At 31.5% G+C, this 21012-nt stretch overlaps 1 protein-coding gene across 1 annotated transcript in view; it reads right to left on the minus strand.

Annotated features, from left to right (window-relative positions):
* Nucleotides 1-4903: 4903 nt before the first annotated feature.
* Nucleotides 4904-21012, minus strand: part of LOC134689699 (uncharacterized) — a 46456-nt gene continuing 30347 nt past the window's right edge. The window contains exons 23-37 of the mRNA XM_063549666.1: nt 20516-20658; nt 17978-18134; nt 17080-17184; nt 16375-16515; nt 15643-15987; nt 15218-15334; nt 14766-14930; nt 12449-12582; nt 10205-10421; nt 9481-9591; nt 8925-9035; nt 7335-7502; nt 6562-6915; nt 5946-6014; nt 4904-5199 (exon numbers count right to left, since the gene is read on the minus strand). Of these exons, the coding sequence (XP_063405736.1) occupies nt 5078-5199; nt 5946-6014; nt 6562-6915; nt 7335-7502; nt 8925-9035; nt 9481-9591; nt 10205-10421; nt 12449-12582; nt 14766-14930; nt 15218-15334; nt 15643-15987; nt 16375-16515; nt 17080-17184; nt 17978-18134; nt 20516-20658 (2459 nt within the window). The 3' untranslated portion in view covers nt 4904-5077. The remainder of the gene's footprint in view (nt 5200-5945; nt 6015-6561; nt 6916-7334; nt 7503-8924; nt 9036-9480; nt 9592-10204; nt 10422-12448; nt 12583-14765; nt 14931-15217; nt 15335-15642; nt 15988-16374; nt 16516-17079; nt 17185-17977; nt 18135-20515; nt 20659-21012) is intronic.

The following is a 21012-nucleotide window of genomic DNA, read 5'->3' on the forward strand; positions in this document are numbered from 1 at the left end:
TCAATAAATAATCAATCATTGTCTAATTGCTTTCCCCAATTCATTAATTACATGATGCAAACATTGGTCATGTTTGTGGTAAAATATTACCTTTATCATGTGGAAACTGGTGCATGCTACATCTCCTAGGTCACAGACATTGGATCCAGAGGAAATGTTTGGGTTTTTTTTACTTTTGACTTCTTTAGTAGTAACAATTTTGTATAAGCACACTATTTTACAACCATAAATGTGAACTATTTTTTATGATTTAATGTTAGCCTCAGTGTTAAACTAACATATATTTCCAATTGATTAAACCCCTTACACCTTCACCAAGAAACAGCAAACCAAAGTATTGTGTTTATATCAGAAAACAGCAAGCTTACGACTTGTGTTTAAACCAGAAAACAGCAAGCACAAATATGTGTTTACGCCTGAACACAGCAGGCTTAAATCTTGTGTTCACACCAAAAACAGTAGACTAAAGTCTTGTATTTACACCTAAAAACATCAAGGTCAATCTGTGTTTACACCAGATAATAGCAAATCCCAGTCTATTCTTGCACCAGAAAACAGCAGGCCAAAGTCGTGTTAATGCCAAAAAACCGCAGGCCCAAATCTTGTGTTTACACCCAAATCTTGTAATTACATCAGTAAACAGCAGTCCCAAATCTTGTGTTTTCATCCAAATCTAGTTTTTACACCAGTAAACAGCAGGCCCAAATCTTGTTTTTACACCAGTAAACAGTAGGCCCAAATATTGTGTTTACACCACAAAACAGCAGCCCCAAGTCTTGTGTTTACACCACAAAACAGCAGCCCCAAGTCTTGTGTTTACCTCAGAAAACAGGAAACCAAAGTCTTGTACTTTTAACTTTGTTACATGTAAAACAATGGTCTATAGGGCGTTAGAAATTAAAACAATATATTCTATAAAAAATCAACAATTTAATGGTTGCTAACAATATATATAAAACATGTTATTCTACAGAATGTATATGATATAAAAATCACCTTAACAATTTAGATTAAGACCATAAAAAAAAACGATATCATTTACAATACAACTTCTTTATAAATTTAGGAAATGTTTTAACTCCCTCTGACAAGCAAAATGCCATTTGATGAATTTGGCTATTGCTTAGTATAAAAATAAGATGTTGTATGATTGCCAATGAGACAACTCTCCTTAAGAGACCAAAATGACACAGACATTAACAACTATAGATCATCTGTCTTCGGGTATTTTTTGGTCATATAGCTATTTCAGTTCTTATACATCCTTGGCTTCCAAATATTTGGCTTTGAGGGTTCCTGATGAAGGTAAATCAAGGTCTCATGACATTACAGTTAAAATATTAAAGCATGCAATCTAAGAGTTTAAATGCCTTGCTTGCCAACCAAGAGTTTAAATGCCTTGCTTGCCAACCAAGAGTTTAAATGCCTTGCTTGCCAACCAAGAGTTTGTGCTTGCCAACCAAGAGTTTAAATGCCTTGCTTGCCAACCAAGAGTTTAAATGCCGTGCTTGCCAACCAAGAGTTTAAATGCCTTGCTTGCCAACCAAGAGTTTAAATGCCTTGCTTGCCAACCAAGAGTTTAAATGCCTTGCTTGCCAACCAAGAGTTTAAATACCTTGCTTGCCAACCAAGAGTTTAAATACCTTGCTTGCCAACCAAGAGTTTAAATACCTTGCTTGCCAACCAAGAGTTTAAATGCCTTGCTTGCCAACCAAGAGTTTAAATGCCTTGCTTGCCAACCAAGAGTTTAAATACCTTGCTTGCCAACTTTGTTTGGTTGTTTGCTTATGCATTGTAATTAAGATTGACACCTACATTCAATGGAGAGGCGGAATAAAAAAAAGAGTTGATTGGACAATGGATATTATATTGCAAACTAATTTAATATTCATTGACTAATCAAACTTTCTTGTTCTTTTATCATCTGTTATTACATATAAACAAATATATGAAGTTTAAAATATATTTTGCCCTTTATTCTGCATTTTTGTCCATTATTCTGTTTTCTGATTTAAACTCCATTCAATAGTTTCTGATAAAGAAAATTGGAAGGGGTTTGATGTTACAGTTTATATAAAGATGTGTTATGAAATGAAATATTATGTCACAAAATAATTAAAAATTATGTTTAAATAAAACATGTCTCTTCCTCTCACATACAATAAAAAAAAATGAAAGCACTGGTTTAAAACCATATATGAATAATAAATATTTATGAATGATATGTATGAACGAATCACATAAATTATACATCAATCATGTCAATGATATTATATTACAATAAAGTAGTCCGAAGTATATAATATTTAAAAATATATAGATATAATTGATAAGTTTATATATATATAAAAAAAATTACAAAAATAACAAATATTATGTCACATAAAATTCATTAAATCACATTCAAAGACATATAACTTAAAAATAAACTATAAATAACTGTTATTGATTAGGTACATACACCAAATATAAAAGGGAAAAAAGTACCGCACATTGAGAAGTTAAGGTGCACATCTATTATAGCAGATCTTTAAACATGTAAAATCTGCTGTGAATTCATCATTACTAATTGAAAATCTATGTTTGTGTATTCCTTGAGTACAAATTTCAACCATGAATTCAAAGGGGGTTTCATTGGGTGGTTCTGATCCAAGATCCCGCTTACTGTTTTTTTTCAGATTCCCATATCCCGCTAACACTATATAAGTAAGCAATTCTCATTTTTTGTAAATTCCTGTATCCCGCTAGACTTCATTTCCCATTTCACAGCACAATAATTTGACTTTCATGTGTCACGCCTACTAAAAGTCAACAATCCCGCGTCACGCTTAGACCCCAATGAGACCAACTTCAAAGGTTTAAAGAATTATGAAACTTCTAAAGGCCTAAATGCTTAGTCAAGCAAATTAAATCATGAACTTTAATATCAACTAAATTGCAAGTAGTCCTCAAAACATGAAAACCAGTACCCACAAAAATAAATCAAGTTGCAAAGATTTGTGGAAAAATGTCATAACTAAAATAATGAATGTGAGTTTTATTATTGCGATCCTTATACATCATAATTTCCTAATCATTGAAAAATATAATTTCTAAGTTTACAGTACTGAAGACTATATTCCAGATAAATTTGTTATGTGTGGGTTAGATTGGGATTCCTCAAATTGTACACCCAAGGAACATACCTTCTAACTTTTTAAAATGCCAATGGGGGTTTGATGTGCAAGATGGCTCTTATAGTTCTAAAAATTCTTCAAGGGGCCTTCAAATGTATATCTATGTTGTGTTTTGGCTTCTTCATACTATTAAAAGCCTATAGCAATTGTAAAATTAACTGTTTTGTTTAAAATTGTACACAAAATTGGTCTTACAAAATTTCCATTTGGGTGCTTTCATGAGGGAAATCCCCCACAAATAGTGACAGTATGAATGAATTAGATAATGGAGAAAATCTGAGTTAGAATAGCATAATTTCTTACCATTCCTGTTACATTTTTTTCTGGAGAAGGTCTGAGCAGTTTGAATGTCATTTAAGCAGTTAAAAATCACAACTCTTTTACACTTTTATACAAGTACATACACTAGGTCATGGATTCACAGGACAACCAATTCAAAGGTAACAATTCTGTGGGTTCACTGATACTTGTAGGGTACTAATTTTTCTTTGATATACTGTCGATTCATTATTATTTGTTGAATATCAATATTCGTGGGTTTCGTGTGTACAGGTGAACAATGAATTAAAATGTTCAACAAAACACAAATTTCTATAAAGTTGTATCTAAATATCCTCGAAAATGCAAAATTTCTGCAATCCACAAAAATTGGTACCAATGAAAAATAAAAAAAAACACAGTAATGTGTCGAGGGAAATAATGAATTTTAATGAATGATGCAAATGTTGACTATATGCTTGTAGTTAAAACTTTTTTTTTTTTAACAAAATTAAATGAATCCATAGTATTGTATATTCAAACACATTTTAGCAAGCATTATATAAATGAGATGTAAGATATATAAACAACTGGTTGTCTGCTTTAAAATAAGATTTATATGTTTATAGTACATCTGCATTGTCTATATGTTTAGGGTCAGCAGACCATAGTTCTTAAAAACAAATCAACCGATTTACAACCTTAGTCCATAGCATGCAGGTAGACAGATTGTCTACCCTAGTCCATTGTGTAATGGTAGGTCAATTTACAACCATGGTCCACAGTCTACAGGTAGTCAATTTACAACCCTAATACACAATTTGGACAATTTACTACAATAGTCACCAATATTCCAATAAGAGAGTGAATATGGTCCAATAAAACTGTCATATGATACATTTGTAACAGTTAAATATCTTTCATACTAAATACAGTCCTAATTGAAATATGGTCAAAGATTGCAGTTTTAATCATCTTCGCTATACATAATATAGTCCATATTGACAATGGGCCAAGATTGCAGTGTTAATCAACTTCGCTTGTTAATCATTTGCTATACATAATATAGTCCATATTGACAATGGGCCAAGATTGCAGTGTTAATCAACTTCGCTTGTTAATCATTTGCTATACATAATATAGTCCATATTGACAATGGGCCAAGATTGCAGTGTTAATCAACTTCGCTTGTTAATCATTTGCTATACATAATATAGTCCATATTGACAATGGGCCAAGATTGCAGTGTTAATCAACTTCGCTTGTTAATCATCTTCGCTATACATAATATAGTCCATATTGACAATGGGCCAAGATTGCAGTGTTAATCAACTTCGCTTGTTAATCATTTGCTATACATAATATAGTCCATATTGACAATGGGCCAAGATTGCAGTGTTAATCAACTTCGCTTGTTAATCATTTGCTATACATAATATAGTCCATATTGACAATGGGCCAAGATTGCAGTGTTAATCAACTTCGCTTGTTAATCATTTGCTATACATAATATAGTCCATATTGACAATGGGCCAAGATTGCAGTTAATCATCTGCGCTATACATAATATAGTCCATATTGACAATGGGCCAAGATTGCAGTTAATCATCTCCCATCTTCCACAGAGAAAATAGTCATTCAAATTAGGGTCCAGTATTACAATTTAACTCATCCTCCCCATTGATACAGTCACTAAAAGTATCACAACGACTTGATATTGGTATACAAATACCATTGTTACATGTAAACTGGTCTGACGCACAACCTGAAATAAATATAAACTAATTAGGATGTAAATAAATTAAGTAGGTATGGCCTAACCTGTAGCAAGTGATTGAAACTTTAATGACCAACAACAAATGATCAATGAACCATGAAAACTGTATTTTCACAATGTCATGGACATGTACTACAGAGGGATATAAAATTGATGGTCTTATAACACTGGTTTTTGCTTAATACAGGTGATATTTTTAGCAGGTTCGTAAAAAAAAAAAAGATGTGGTTTGATTTCCAACGAGACAACTCTCCACAATAGAACAAAATGATTGACTGTATATGGTTTGAGCATCAAACTTTCAAATGAATATCTGTTTGGTTCAGACCTTCTCTGAATCCTGTTCTAGACGTCATTTTGAAAGTGCAGGTGCGGTCAAGTTAAGGTTTTTTTTCTCTTTCTTGTAGACCTTACAGTGGTTTTGAGATGTAATAATGGCAGTAAAATATTTCTTTGATATGTAGTTGGTTTGCTGCTTGGAGGGATTGTGTAACATACTACTTTAGAGGGTGTTGAACAACCTTGACCACTCATTAGGGTCAAGAAAGGTCGTACATGTGTCATGGCTAAAATTCATTACTTTAAACCAACTTATTTTTATTTCAAAATTTAGCCTATTCTAGTTGATTCACAGCAAGTTTTTTTCACAATTATACAGTTTTCTTATGCATATCAGAACCTCAAGATAAGTTATCATCTATAACACCATGATCATAATGATTTTCTCTACATACCTGTAGATGGCGATGTTTCTGTTGGTGATTCAGCGGTAGCCGTAGTAACATCTGGTTCACTATGCGTTCCTGAAAGCAGTAAAAACAAACATTGTACATGTATGAGTGACTAATAATAAGGGGCTGAATTGAAAAAGACCAAGGCACTGTGTTGTAGACCAAACCTCGACTTTTACTTTTATAAATTGTAACTTGGATGGAGAGTTGTCTCATTGACACTCATACCACATCTTCCTATATCTATTATATATCTTGAATAATTAGAATTATTTTGTTTACTTCTTGTACATGGATTGCTGTCTCATTTATTTCTACCCCACATCTTTAATTTATATACTGTAAATTCAGAAATTATTGCATGCATTTATTTATGTGATTTTGTCAATTTTAACTTAAATGTGATTTTAATTTTTATGATTTTGGATAAAAGTCATGCTTTATTCAGTTAAATTATTACAAAATGCGAGTTTTAATTTTTGCGTTTACAACTCTGTTGCATTATTAGCAATAATAAAAACCTCAAATAATTTCTGAATTTACAGTACATTTGTAGTAGAAAGTCAATAATTTATGAATGTTATGCCATGAGATTGGCTCTAAAAACAAAAATACTCACCACATAGGCCATCTCTTAATGCTATATCATCTATAGCTATGTCTGCATCCTGTATAGAAAGAGAATGCCGATTGGATATGAAAATGATAGACAGATTTTGATTGGCTGGTAAATCCACACATCCTGACAACCATGGTTCCCCAGAAGATTCATTATGGAACCAGATGACATTTTCAATATCTGATCCATCTTCTTTAGTCGCTATCTGCAGACCTCCAGTCTTGGTGTATTGTGCCAAAAACATGTGGAAGAAAAATGTAAGACTCTGATTGGCTGTTGTCAAGAAATAAATGGACGCCATTCTTGCTTGGTCTCCATGTGTACCATCATTGCCTTCTGCATACATGTAATGCCCTAGAAAAGGAGATGTTTGTCATTACAAAGCTGCAGTTATTATATATACATGAACATTTTCAAAACAACTTCAGGTTAAGAAATTGAGAAAGCTAACCAAAAATAAATCACACAGCTTACCAGATTCCGGGCTTTTTTCACAAAAATTGATCCTTAGTTTTACTGTAATGTTCATGACTTACGAACTTTTTTCTCTTAAGATTTTTGTAAAATGGGACGCTGGTCTTTAATAAATTAGAAATAGAAACAGAACAAACACTGTTAGCAGAGGCCCTACATGCCTAGCCTTACTTTGTCAATTAATAACCAGATTTTTCCTTTCTTGAAATTTTTTTCTTGGGACAGATATATTTTTTTCAGCTAAAATATAACCTAATAGAAGGTTAGAAGCATTTGACTGGTTCCAGTATAGTACATACCTTGAGGTGTTCCTGTGGTGTGGTCAGTCTTGGGACCAGTATAAAAAGATGGTGTTTCACCGGATGTCCATAACCATTTGTACTCATTTGTCAGTGAACTGTTGGACAATACTGTATACCCACAAAGATAAGGACTTTCAAAGATACAAGACACTGCATTCATAGGATCTGAAATTAATCATTGTATATTAATGGGAGAAAGTAATCAGAAGGTGCAAAAGAAAATGTAAATCTGATAAGTTTAATATTTTGCACAGAATATTTATGGACAAAAACATCAAAAGCCAGAAATTTCCTAGTATTCCTATTTGTTTTGTGATGCAACAATATCAAAGTCAGTGGAAAGCAATAAAAGGAGCTTTTAGATATAAAACATTGCACAAAATCATAGAATTTTGACAATATATCCAAAATGTGCTGATTCTGAAGCCAAAGATGTATTCTTCTGATGAGATTTACTAGAACAAAGAAGTCAGACTATTAGATTAGATCCATTTAAGGTGGTACCCAACACTTTAACTAAAATCAATTTGGCTCGTTTAGTTTTGATAAAATTTTGACAAAGTATTGACTTTGATCCTCTGAAAAAAATATAAAAATTTCAAAAAATTTGAACCAACCATTTTATCAGAAAAATTACACTGGTTGTATAGCAGTTTGACAAACACTTGTTTTGATCATTGAGAAGCTTAATATTACCTTAACAACACAACGTAATTTAAACGTTTAGCTGATTTTACAGAGTAATCTCCCTGTAGTGTTAGGTACCACTTTAAGAACTAAAGTATAGCAATTTTGATATTTTATGATAAAATTGAACTTCAAGGCCATATTTGACCCAAAGTAAACAATGACCTTGGACATTTATCAATGAAGAATTGAGATCAAGCATATCACATGTTGATTAAAAAAGAAATAAATGTTTGTGATAAATATAAATCAGGTGAGAATTAGACCAGAAAACATAATGCCCCTCTACTTTCATGGGTTGGGCATAAAAAAAAAATGTTCGTGATAAATATAAATCAGGTGAGAATTAGACCAGAAAACATAATGCCCCTCTACTATTGTAGGTTGGGCATAAAAAAAAACTGTTCGTGATAAATATAAATCAGGTGAAAATTAAGACCAGAAAACATAATGCCCTCTACTATCGTAGGTTGAGCATAAAAAAAAAATGTTCGTGATAAATATAAATCAGGTGAAAATTAGACCAGAAAACATAATGCCCTCTACTATCGTAGGTTGGGCATAAAAAAAAAATGTTCGTGATAAATATAAATCAGGTGAAAATTAGACCAGAAAACATAATGCCCTCTACTATCGTAGGTTGGGCATAAAAAAAAAATGTTCGTGATAAATATAAATCAGGTGAAAATTAGACCAGAAAACATAATGCCCTCTACTATCGTAGGTTGGGCATAAAAAATAAATGTTCGTGATAAATATAAATCAGGTGAAAATTAGACCAGAAAACATAATGCCCTCTGCTATCGTAGGTTGGGCATAAAAAAAAAATTTTCGTGATAAATATAAATCAGGTGAAAATTAGAGAACAGTAGGTTGATATTAAGAGAACAGTAAACTTACCACATAAATCTCCTTCATCTGAGCCGTCCAGACACTGACCAATCCGATCACACTTCTGAGATAATGGTATACATCTTCCACTATTACAACGGAACTCATCAGCGGTACAATCTATCAAGAATAATTATGTAGGATTATAAACACATTATATTAGTTATGATAATAACGATTTATCTAAAATGTAAACAGTTTTAAAGTACAATAACCATTTTTTTTTTCTCATAGCCTTAAATTACAAATTAAAAAAGAAAATTAAAAAAAACATGGAACAACATTATTACTAAATACCCCTCCCTATATGTAGTGCACAATCACAACTTCAGTGTGTTGAATTATATGAAATTAATTGTTTTATTGTTTCTAAAGTTGTAAAAAGTTTTATAGCAAAATATACAAATATCTCCCATCAAAATTAATGGCATTGTATGAAAGAGAAATAATTGGCATATATCCTTACTTCAAATTTCTTAGTTTTATCACCTTAAATATCAAATATCAAAATGTAATAAGGACCAGATTTTCAAAATTTTTTTTTTACTAAATTATGAAAACTTACTGCAGTTGATTTCATCTGATTCATCAGAACATTGTAGTTTTCTGTCACATTTTTCTTCAGGGGAATAACAATAGTTCTCATTACCACACTTACTCCAATTCTCAGGACAACCTACAAAACAAGATAAAGTCATCTGTAATTTCTAAATGATAATTGATTAATTAATTGTTGGTATTTAACACCACTTTCATCACATATATCATAGCAGCCAGTTTTTATTGGTGGAGGAATTCTGGAGGAACTAACTACATTTAGCAGGACAACAAGCAATCCTAGTCAAAACACACTTCAACACAAACTCATAACCACGGTGTTAATAGGGTTAACTTCACTCACTCGGGAAGGGTGTTGATAAAGTCTTTTGACCTTTCGGCTAATGAAACCCTAATTTTTAATGATGTTCCAATCTACCAATTCAACTTATAGCTAAATTGGCTCCTTTTTAAAATAATTTTATTTATTCAAACTGTAAAACATGATTAATAAACACTGTTTTGCTAACAAAGCCCTACTCATCCATAAGCTCAACATTTCAGAATCAAATGAATTCTTGGTAATTTTTCAAAAGAATACATCAAAACCTTTTAATTGGTTAAAAAAGTCCCAAACAATGGAAAGTCAACCAATGATGTGACATTATTTTCATATTTGAGATAAGAACATTATCAAATATGTCAATAGTCCCTTCCATTCTCAAACAGCCAACTGTAAAGTATGCACCTACCATAATCAGGACAGAGTCCGTTAGATATCTGTATATCATCTAGGGCCAGATGTGGTTTGTAGTAACTATGAATAGCAGGTGTTTCCGTGACAACAGTGAATTTAATAACAGCATCACTCATTGGTGGAAGTTGCATCTGGGCTTTGGTCCAATTTTTTGTGGTTCTGTCTGTGAAACTCATTAGTTTCATTACAGTTGTATTGTGTAGGATGTCAATCTACAAATTATTTAAAAGATAACAATTTATTCACAATTGTCTATGGTTATTGTCAATCAAGCTTGTTTTTTTGTTTACTGTCAATTTCGAAATTACTGTGATGTTTTTATAATTGTGAAAAAAGCGACAGGATTATGAACGCAAAAATTTTAACTCACATTTTTGAATTTTTTTATGCGAATTAAACAGGATTTTTCTCAATATCAAAAAAATCAAAATTGCATTTGAGTCCAAATTGACAAAATCACAATAATAAATGCACACAATAATTTCAGTATTATCAGTATTATATTTTCATAAACCAGGTTGATTATTTTCTCACATTGTCATTTCAAGGTCTTTATAAGATGATTATATATACTGTTTTGATTTTGCTCATTGTTGAAATCTACACCGTTTTCACAGCACAATAATTTGACTATCACTTGTCATGAAGTCACCTGGAAAAGAAAGACTGTGAAAAAATGGAAAGTGGTTGTTTACAGTAATATTAAACTGACCTTGAAAGTGGTTGTTTACAGTAATATTAAACTGACCTTGAAAGTGGTTGTTTACAGTAATATTAAACTGACCTTGAAAGTGGTTGTTTACAGTAATATTAAACTGACCTTGAAAGTGGTTGTTTACAGTAATATTAAACTGACCTTGAAAGTGGTTGTTTACAGTAATATTAAACTGACCTTGAAAGTGGTTGTTTACAGTAATATTAAACTGACCTTGAAAGTGGTTGTTTACAGTAATATTAAACTGACCTTGAAAGGTGTTTACAGTAATATTAAACTGACCTTGAAAGTGGTTGTTTACAGTAATATTAAACTGACCTTGAAAGTGGTTGTACACAGTAATATTAAACTGACCTTGAAAGTGGTTGTTTACAGTAATATTTAACTGACCTTGAAAGGTGTTTACAGTAATATTAAACTGACCTTGAAAGTGGTTGTTTACAGTAATATTAAACTGACCTTGAAAGTGGTTGTACACAGTAATATTAAACTGACCTTGAAAGTGGTTGTTTACAGTAATATTTAACTGACCTTGAAAGGTGTTTACAGTAATATTAAACTGACCTTGAAAGTGGTTGTTTACAGTAATATTAAACTGGCCTTGAAAGTGGTTGTTTACAGTAATATTAAACTGACCTTGAAAGTGGTTGTACACAGTAATATTAAACTGACCTTGAAAGTGGTTGTTTACAGTAATATTAAACTGACCTTGAAAGTGGTTGTTTACAGTAATATTAAACTGACCTTGAAAGTGGTTGTACACAGTAATATTAAACTGACCTTGAAAGTGGTTGTTTACAGTAATATTTAACTGACCTTGAAAGGTGTTTACAGTAATATTTAACTGACCTTGAAAGTGGTTGTTTACAGTAATATTAAACTGACCTTGAAAGTGGTTGTACACAGTAATATTAAACTGACCTTGAAAGTGGTTGTTTACAGTAATATTTAACTGACCTTGAAAGGTGTTTACAGTAATATTAAACTGACCTTGAAAGTGGTTGTTTACAGTAATATTAAACTGGCCTTGAAAGTGGTTGTTTACAGTAATATTAAACTGACCTTGAAAGTGGTTGTTTACAGTAATATTAAACTGACCTTGAAAGTGGTTGTTTACAGTAATATTAAACTGACCTTGAAAGTGGTTGTTTACAGTAATATTAAACTGACCTTGAAAGTGGTTATTTACAGTAATATTAAACTGACCTTGAAAGTGGTTGTTTACAGTAATATTAAACTGACCTTGAAAGGTGTTTACAGTAATATTAAACTGACCTTGAAAGTGGTTGTTTACAGTAATATTAAACTGACCTTGAAAGTGGTTGTTTACAGTAATATTAAACTGACCTTGAAAGTGGTTGTTTACAGTAATATTAAACTGACCTTGAAAGTGGTTGTTTACAGTAATATTAAACTGACCTTGAAAGGTGTTTACAGTAATATTAAACTGACCTTGAAAGTGGTTGTTTACAGTAATATTAAACTGACCTTGAAAGTGGTTGTTTACAGTAATATTAAACTGACCTTGAAAGTGGCCTCTGTCTTTGATCTATACCAGAAGGTCAAACAGAAATCTTTGTCTTGCAGTGATACATCTAATGACATGGCAACAAATTCTGACCTCATCAAAAGGTTTGTCATTAAAAACAACATATAACCTGAAAGGAGAAATTCTGACCTCATCAAAAGGTTTGTCATTAAAAACAACATATAACCTGAAAGGAGAAATTCTGACCTCATCAAAAGGTTGGTCATTAAAAACAACATATAACCTGAAAGGAGAAATTCTGACCTCATCAAAAGGTTTGTCATTAAAAACAACATATAACCTGAAAGTAGAAATTCTGACCGCATCAAAAGGTTTGTCTTTAAAAACAACATATAACCTGAAAGTAGAAATTCTGACCTCATCAAAAGGTTTGTCATTAAAAACAACATGTAACCTGAAAGCAGAAATTCTGACCTCATCAAAAGGTTGGTCATTAAAAACAACATATAACCTGAAAGGAGAAATTCTGACCTCATCAAAAGGTTGGTCATTAAAAACAACATATAACCTGAAAGTAGAAATTCTGACCTCATCAAAAGGTTTGTCATTAAAAACAATATGTAACCTGAAAGTAGAAATTCTGACCTCATCAAAAGGTTGGTCATTAAAAACAACATATAACCTGAAAGCAGAAATTCTGACTTCATCAAAAGGTTTGTCATTAAAAATAACATATAACCTGAAAGCAGAAATTCTGACCTCATCAAAAGGTTTGTCATTAAAAATAACATATAACCTGAAAGTAGAAATTCTGACCTCATCAAAAGGTTTGTCATTAAAAACAACATATAACCTGAAAGCAGAAATTCTGACCTCATCAAAAGGTTGGTCATTAAAAACAACATATAACCTGAAAGCAGAAATTCTGACCTCATCAAAAGGTTGGTCATTAAAAACAACATATAACCTGAAAGCAGAAATTCTGACCTCATCAAAAGGTTTGTCATTAAAAACAACATATTACCTGAAAGTAGAAATTCTGACCTCATCAAAAGGTTTGTCATTAAAAACAATATGTAACCTGAAAGTAGAAATTCTGACCTCATCAAAAGGTTGGTCATTAAAAACAACATATAACCTGAAAGCAGAAATTCTGACCTCATCAAAAGGTTGGTCATTAAAAACAACATATAACCTGAAAGCAGAAATTCTGACCTCATCAAAAGGTTTGTCATTAAAAACAACATATAACCTGAAAGCAGAAATTCTGACCTCATCAAAAGGTTTGTCATTAAAAACAACATATAACCTGAAAGCAGAAATTCTGATCTCATCAAAAGGTTTGTCATTAAAAACAACATATAACCTGAAAGCAGAAATTCTGACCTCATCAAAAGGTTTGTCATTAAAAACAACATATAACCTGAAAGGATAAATTCTGACTTCATCAAAAGGTTTGTCATTTAAAAACAACATATAACCTGAAAGCAGAAATTCTGACTGCATCAAAAGGTTTGTCATTGAAAACAACATATAACCTGAAAGGAGAAATCCTGACCTCATCAAAAGGTTTGTCATTAAAAACAACATATAACCTGAAAGCAGAAATTCTGACTTCATCAAAAGGTTTGTCATTAAAAACAACATATAACCTGAAAGCAGAAATTCATATTATATAATTATACAATTTATTAATACTGTTACCAGTCTTGTTTTACTGTTAACTTTTGGTCTGGTCCTTTCTGCAATAAAGTTAACTTGTGGACATAAAAGAGGGGGGATATGACCTTTATTGGAACTCCAGTATCAGGTGTTTTTAAGCTTGGGATTTCAGGATTGACCCTTTCAGGATTTTTTTTGGATTTTGGGACCTAAGGATTTCTTATTTTTAAGCTCTGGATTTCGGGATTTCATGTTTTTAAGCCCGGGATTTCGGGATCAGGACCCCTCCTATCCCCCCTCATAAAAGCTTTGTTTCAATTGTTAAAATATTTCAAAGGATTCTTCTTTCTCAATATTCATTTATATTACATACAACTTTTTTGGAAGAAAAACATATTCATTCATAGACATATCTACCAACAAATGGTCTAAACTAAAATAGGGACAAAATTAACCTCAATTTATAAGGTTGAACACAGTGGTTTTGAGTTTGAATGGCGTGTGTGTCAGATGTGACCAACTCAAATCTTAATTGGCTAAGATTGTCAGTTTTCTTTGCAGAGGATTGGTGGTAATCACTGACTTCCTCCTCCAATAAATTTTGACCTCCATAAAAATAGCACACACAATATTGCTGAAAGTAGCATTAAACACCAATGAAATAATCAATCTATCAATAAGTTTGTTTACCTTGATCTGTTCCCGTGGTGTGATCTGGGAAAGATTCACTGTACAGTACAAATGATTTAGTATAGGTCTGGTTAATAATAAGCCATTCTCCATTGTCAAAGGTCTCCTGTTGGATATCACAGAGGACACTGTTCTCAAACTCACAATCATAGTGTCGCTCAGAATCTGAAAAACAATCACTCAATATATATATATATATATAGCTTTATTTTGGGAATATGTCATATTGGCAAGGTTATATTTTGTGTTATTTCACCAAAGTGGAAAATGTTTGATTTTGGCAAATTTATCGGTAAGTGATTACTCAAGTATTCAGTACATATACATTTATAAAACGTCTATAAACTCCTTTAGAATGACTTTATGGAAAATTAGTATTTAAATAATCTAATTGGAATTATGGGTAATCTTTGACAACATCACACAGGGAATTATGGGTAATGAATACTTACGATTGCAGTTAAGTTCATCTGAATGGCAATCTTTGACAACATCACACAGGGAATTAAAGTTTATACAGGCATCACTTCCAGCTTCTGATGTACATTTATACTCATTGGCAAGACACACTAAAATAAAGGTCAATGATTTTTTTTATATATATACAGTGAAACCTCCAATAAAGATCTCCTCTTTTAAGAGAAAACTTGTTTTGTGAGCTCTGCCTATTTACATTTATGAAAATCTAGGAAACAATTGCAATATTTTAATTCTTTTTATGTCAGGGGTAATTTATGGGCTCGCAAATCATTTTACAAAAAATGTTATGAGAAAAATACTTGCAAGTCATGGAAAAATCAGAATAACATATATAAATAAATTTTTGACGTAATATTTTTTGTGAAAAGAGCACTTATCTTTTGCAGTGTAATTTTACCTGATTGAGAACACATTCCTTTGAGCATAGATACATCATCAACAGCAACCTGCATCCCGTCGTTGGCAATGAACACAATCTCATATGTACCGATACTCAGATCAATGTATCCCAGTCTCCACTTGTCAGTAAATACACCTTCTCCTGACGCATACACCTGTTGACCTTGCAACCTGTCTCCTGATGTTGAGAAGGTGTACATTCGTACCTTCAAGCCAGCATTCAGGTCTCCACGGAGATTGTAGAAGAATCTGATACACGTAGAACCTTGTATTGTGAACTTTGGTGAGGTTAGTCTCCCCTCACTTCCTGAAGATGATGGGGTTTTTCCCGCCATATAATATCCTGAAAAAAATGACAATTTTAGTGAAGCTGGTTGTATCTCATTGGCTGGGAACAATAGGTTTTTAATATATATTTGAAAACCAAATTATATTTTAAGCACATCTTTCATCATAGTTAAATATTTTCAAAGATTCACTTGTAAAATAAGTATCCAGAAAAAAAGAAACATTAACTGAAATATTTCATGTGATATCTGCACCAAGTCAACTTTTTTTATTCTGAAATCAAAATATGTCACAGGCAATGTTAATGATAAACCTAAAGTAGCTAGAGTATGTGAAAAAAATAAAATAAAACACAAGTTATTTGTTTTTTATGGATGTGTGTTTAAGTGATACTAAAATGCTTATTTCCGCATGTTGGTATCTATAGTTCTAAAATTCCTACCTGGATAGCGACCAAAGGTGTGGTCAAATGATGGTAAAGTTGTTGGGTCCTGAGAATTTAAAATCTGTCTTTGTTGTTGAAATCCTTCAATTCCATATCCACACATGAATTTGTCGTCAAATGTACAGCTCACAGAAACATCTACAAATTAGACAAAATACTTTAAAAAAATTTCAATAATAAATATTATAAGATTTTATTTCATAAATTATTAAATCAATGAAGAATGTGTCCATAGGACCTAATAATGCCCCAGATAGAAGTGAGTCCACCTAAATTCAAAGATGATCTGTGTTTTGTAATAAGCATTGAATATATAAGTTTCATAACAATTGGTTGAGGCAAACTAAATTTAGAGAAAGGAAACCAATGCATGTATAGACATATACTTCTTAAAAACATACAGAAGGAGAAGGTTACAATAAACACTAAATGCCCCTCCCCTCTCTTGCAATGGGGGCATAAAAAAAAGAGTATATTTCTTATTATTTTAACACCATAAAATAATACGCAATTTAACTTTAACTGCATATTAAAATTTCATTGCTGTTTTTATGTATAACTTTACTATCAAGAATATATTTTGCCTATTAGAACTTGTGACATCATTGAAGAAAAACTTCACACAAATTGCCCTTCATACTTAACGATAAAAACAATGATAATGTAGCTATTGCAGAGCAGCAGAGAATAAAGATCACTCACCACATTGGTCTATCTCATCAGAATTGTCTCCACAGTTATCCTCCCTGTTGCATAGCAACTCACTATCATAAATACATTTACCATTTTTACATTTGAATATACACTCTGAAAATATATTACAAAATTATTTTTGAATTATTTCAAAATAAAATGTAATCAAATAAATCTGATATTAAAACTTTTAACCCAAATATGGATACCATTAATAATTTGATTTATCTGACTCTGAGATATGTCATGAATTGATTTTGATACAACTTTAAATCTTCTTTCACTAGTTTTATAGTTTAATCATTAGGTAAAGTATTACCTTAAAAATGTATTAAAAAAAGTTATTTATAGATGCAAAGGGCAACTCATTTTAACAGCCGGAAATTCTGTTCTGGTATTTTATCTGTTACACTTTGTATCAAACATTTTCTACATAAGCAATTTGCCTGTACCAGGTCAGGAATATGAGATTTGTTTTATATTCCTTTGATGTGTTTGAACTATTGATTATGCTATTTGATAACAGACTTTCTGGTATTTTTGCCTCTTGCAGCATAGGAAACAAGAATGTGTCTATTGTACACTGATGCCCCACTCGCATTATAATTTTCTATGTTCAGTGGACTGTGAAATTGGGATAAAACGCTAATTTGAAATTAAAATTAGAAAGATCATATCATAAGGAACATGTGTACTAAATATTAAGTTTATTGGACTTCAACTTCATCAAAAACTACCGTAACCAAAAACTTTAACCTAGAGTGGGACAGACTGATGAACAGACAGATAAATATACAAACCGACACATAGACCAGAAAACAAAATGCCCCCCTAATCTTGTAGTGTAGTTGGGGCATAAAAATTCTACAAATGTGACCATTTAAGATTCATATAAATAATTCCTTACTTGTGTTGTTGTTTATCCAACCCAGATAAGTTTGTACATCAGTGAAGACGTTTGGACGATTTGTCATGTTACAGTAGTTAGCTACATAGCTCGCTATCCCTTTAAGGTACCAGTTGTTCTGATTATCTTGACATACCATAGGGCCGCCACTGTCTCCCTATTTAACAACATATAAAAAATATTATACTGTTATTCTTGGCTGTTTCCTCGAAAAAGTCAATACTGTAAATTCAGAAATTATTTTAATTTTGTCAAATTAAGACTAAAATGTAGTTTTAATTTTTGTGATATTGAGAAAAATCCTGTTTAATGAGATATTTCAAAATGTGAGTTAAAATTTTTTGCAATTATCACCCTGTTGCATATTTTGCAATAATTTCTGAATTTACAGTAGATATATATTGGTAACTATACTCTTTCATCTTGTTTCTATATATAATAGGTCTTCAGTGACCAAGTGGCATTTTAACTCAAATCTTTTAAAATTAACTAGGACTACCAGTTTCCCTGCTGAGTGTTGTGTAGCCTTCAACAAATAAAATCTGGTTGCAGCAAAATAGCCCAAAGTGCCAAAAGTGGTATTAAACACCAAAAATTAATCAATCAATAAATCATGATCTTGCAAAAAAACAAGTTAACATGAATTACTTTTAATTTTTACTTTTAATCATTTTAATGAGATGAAAAGTAAACAAGAGGCTCTCAAGAGCCTGAATCGCTCACCTTAATTTTTTTGGTTAAATCTCTCATCAATGATTATTTTGGCTTTTCAATTTATTTAAATGTTCTTTGAATTGTCCTATTTTCTTCAAAAGCAAAACAAAATCATTTTTTCCTATGTTCTATTTTAGCCATAGGAGCTATGTTTCTTGACAGACAAAGAAATGAAATATAAATTTTATACTAGATACTCTGAAACTCATTTAGCCTAAGTTTGGCTGAAATTGATACAGCAGTTTCAAAGGATAAGATTTTTTACAGTAATTCAACATGATGAACAAATTGTAAAAAAAGTCTTTAAAGGGCAATAACTCCTTAAGGGGTCAATTGACAATTTTGGTCAATTGACTTATTTGTAGATCTTACTTTGCTTAACATTTTTCCTATTAACAGTTTATCTGTATCTATAATAATATTCAAGATCAGTTGCATTTTTCTTTACTTTTCAGTTCATTATGTAACTCAACTGACAATATCAATATTTTTATTATGTAACAGAGCATGTAGTTTTGATTTATTTGTGTATAATGTATTTAATTTACCAAGAAGACAGATTAATATAAGCAATTGTTGCTTGTTTCTGGATCCTTATTGTGAATGTGTTTATAATTTATCATAATAAAAATATTGTTTACACTAATATTCAAGATAATAACCAAAAACTGCAAAATTTCTTTAAAATCATCAATTCAGGGGCATTATACCTGAAAAACTAGTTACCCTATTCAGCTGAAAATTTCAGGACAGGTAGACCTTGACCTAATAAATACTTTAACTTCTTGTCTCATTTGCTCTAAATGCTGGAGTTTTTGAGATATAATCCAAAAACTGCATGTGACCCCTATGTTCTATTTTTAGCCATGACGGCCATGTTTTTTGATGAAATAAATAACAAAGCACAAACTTTATTTATACACCCTACTGATCATTCAGTTGAAGTTTGGTTGAATTTGGTTGAGTAGTTTTAGAGTAGAAGATTTTTTAAAGTTAGCAAATATGATGAACAAATTGTCTTGTCTTATTTGCTCTAAATGCTTTCGTTTTTGAGATATAAGCCAAAAACTGCATTTGACCCTTATGTTCTATTTTAAGTAACGGCGGCCATGTTTTTTGACGGATCAAAAATCTAAGCACACACTTTGTGCAGGATAATCTAAGGAACAATCATGCTAAGTTTCATCCAAATCCATTCCATAGTTTCAGAGGAGAAGATTTTTTAAAGTTAGCAAATATGATGAACAAATTGTGAAAAATTGTCATAAAAGGACAATAACTCCTTAAGGGGTCAATTGACCAATTTGGTCATATTAACTTATTTGTAGATCTTACTTTGCTGATCATTTTTGCTGTTTACAGTTTATTTTTATCTATAATAATATTCAAGATAATGACCAAAAACTGCAAAATTTCCTTAAAATTACCAATTAAGTGGCAGCAACCCAACAATGGGTTGTTTGATTCATCTGAAAATTTCAGGGCTGATAGATATTGACCTAATGAACATTTTTATCCATTGTCAAATTTGCTCTAAATGCTTTCCTTTTTTTAGATATAAGCCAAAAACTCGTTTGACCCCTATGTTCTATTTTAAGTAACGGCGGCCATGTTTTTTGACTGATCAAAAACAAAGCGCTAACTTTGTGCAGGATAATCTAAGGAACAATCATGCTAAGTTTCATCCAAATCCATCCAGTAGTTTCAGAGGAGAAGGTGTTATAAAAATTGTTAACGACGACAACAACGACGACGGACGCCAAGTGATGAGAAAAGCTCACCTGGCCTTTTAGGCCAGGTGAGCTAAAAACATTTATAACTTACTGAGCACATAGACCTAATACCAGACTCGTAGCCTCCACATACATAACCATGAGCTATTTTACCATTCCACGCTTTACTTCCATTACATTTCTCTGTCTTCCAAAGTTTCAATTTCAGTTCTTGTAGATCATCAGCAAATTTACCTGAAAATTACAGAAAACATCTGGTTAAAATAGTAGATATTTTTTGCAAACAAGAGTTAAATTATGAAAATTATCAAGATCCTTTAATCTTTTACAGCTTCAGAAGTCATAAAAATTGAAGTATCTTTTTGCATGATTTAATCACTCACTCAATATTAGTCCCCCTTTATAAAAAGAAAAGAGTAAAACAAAGCAAGATTGGAATGAAATATTTCTGATTTATAAAAAATACCTATACAGATTAGCATCTGTTGCATATTAGCGGAAGCAAATTTAAATTCAAATTAGAAAAAAACCATACCAAAATTGAGATTCACAATTTCAACCTAATCAAATTCATGAATCAAAACCTAA

This window comes from Mytilus trossulus, chromosome 11 (genome assembly GCF_036588685.1).
Source record: "Mytilus trossulus isolate FHL-02 chromosome 11, PNRI_Mtr1.1.1.hap1, whole genome shotgun sequence".
Lineage (NCBI taxonomy): Eukaryota > Metazoa > Mollusca > Bivalvia > Mytilida > Mytilidae > Mytilus > Mytilus trossulus.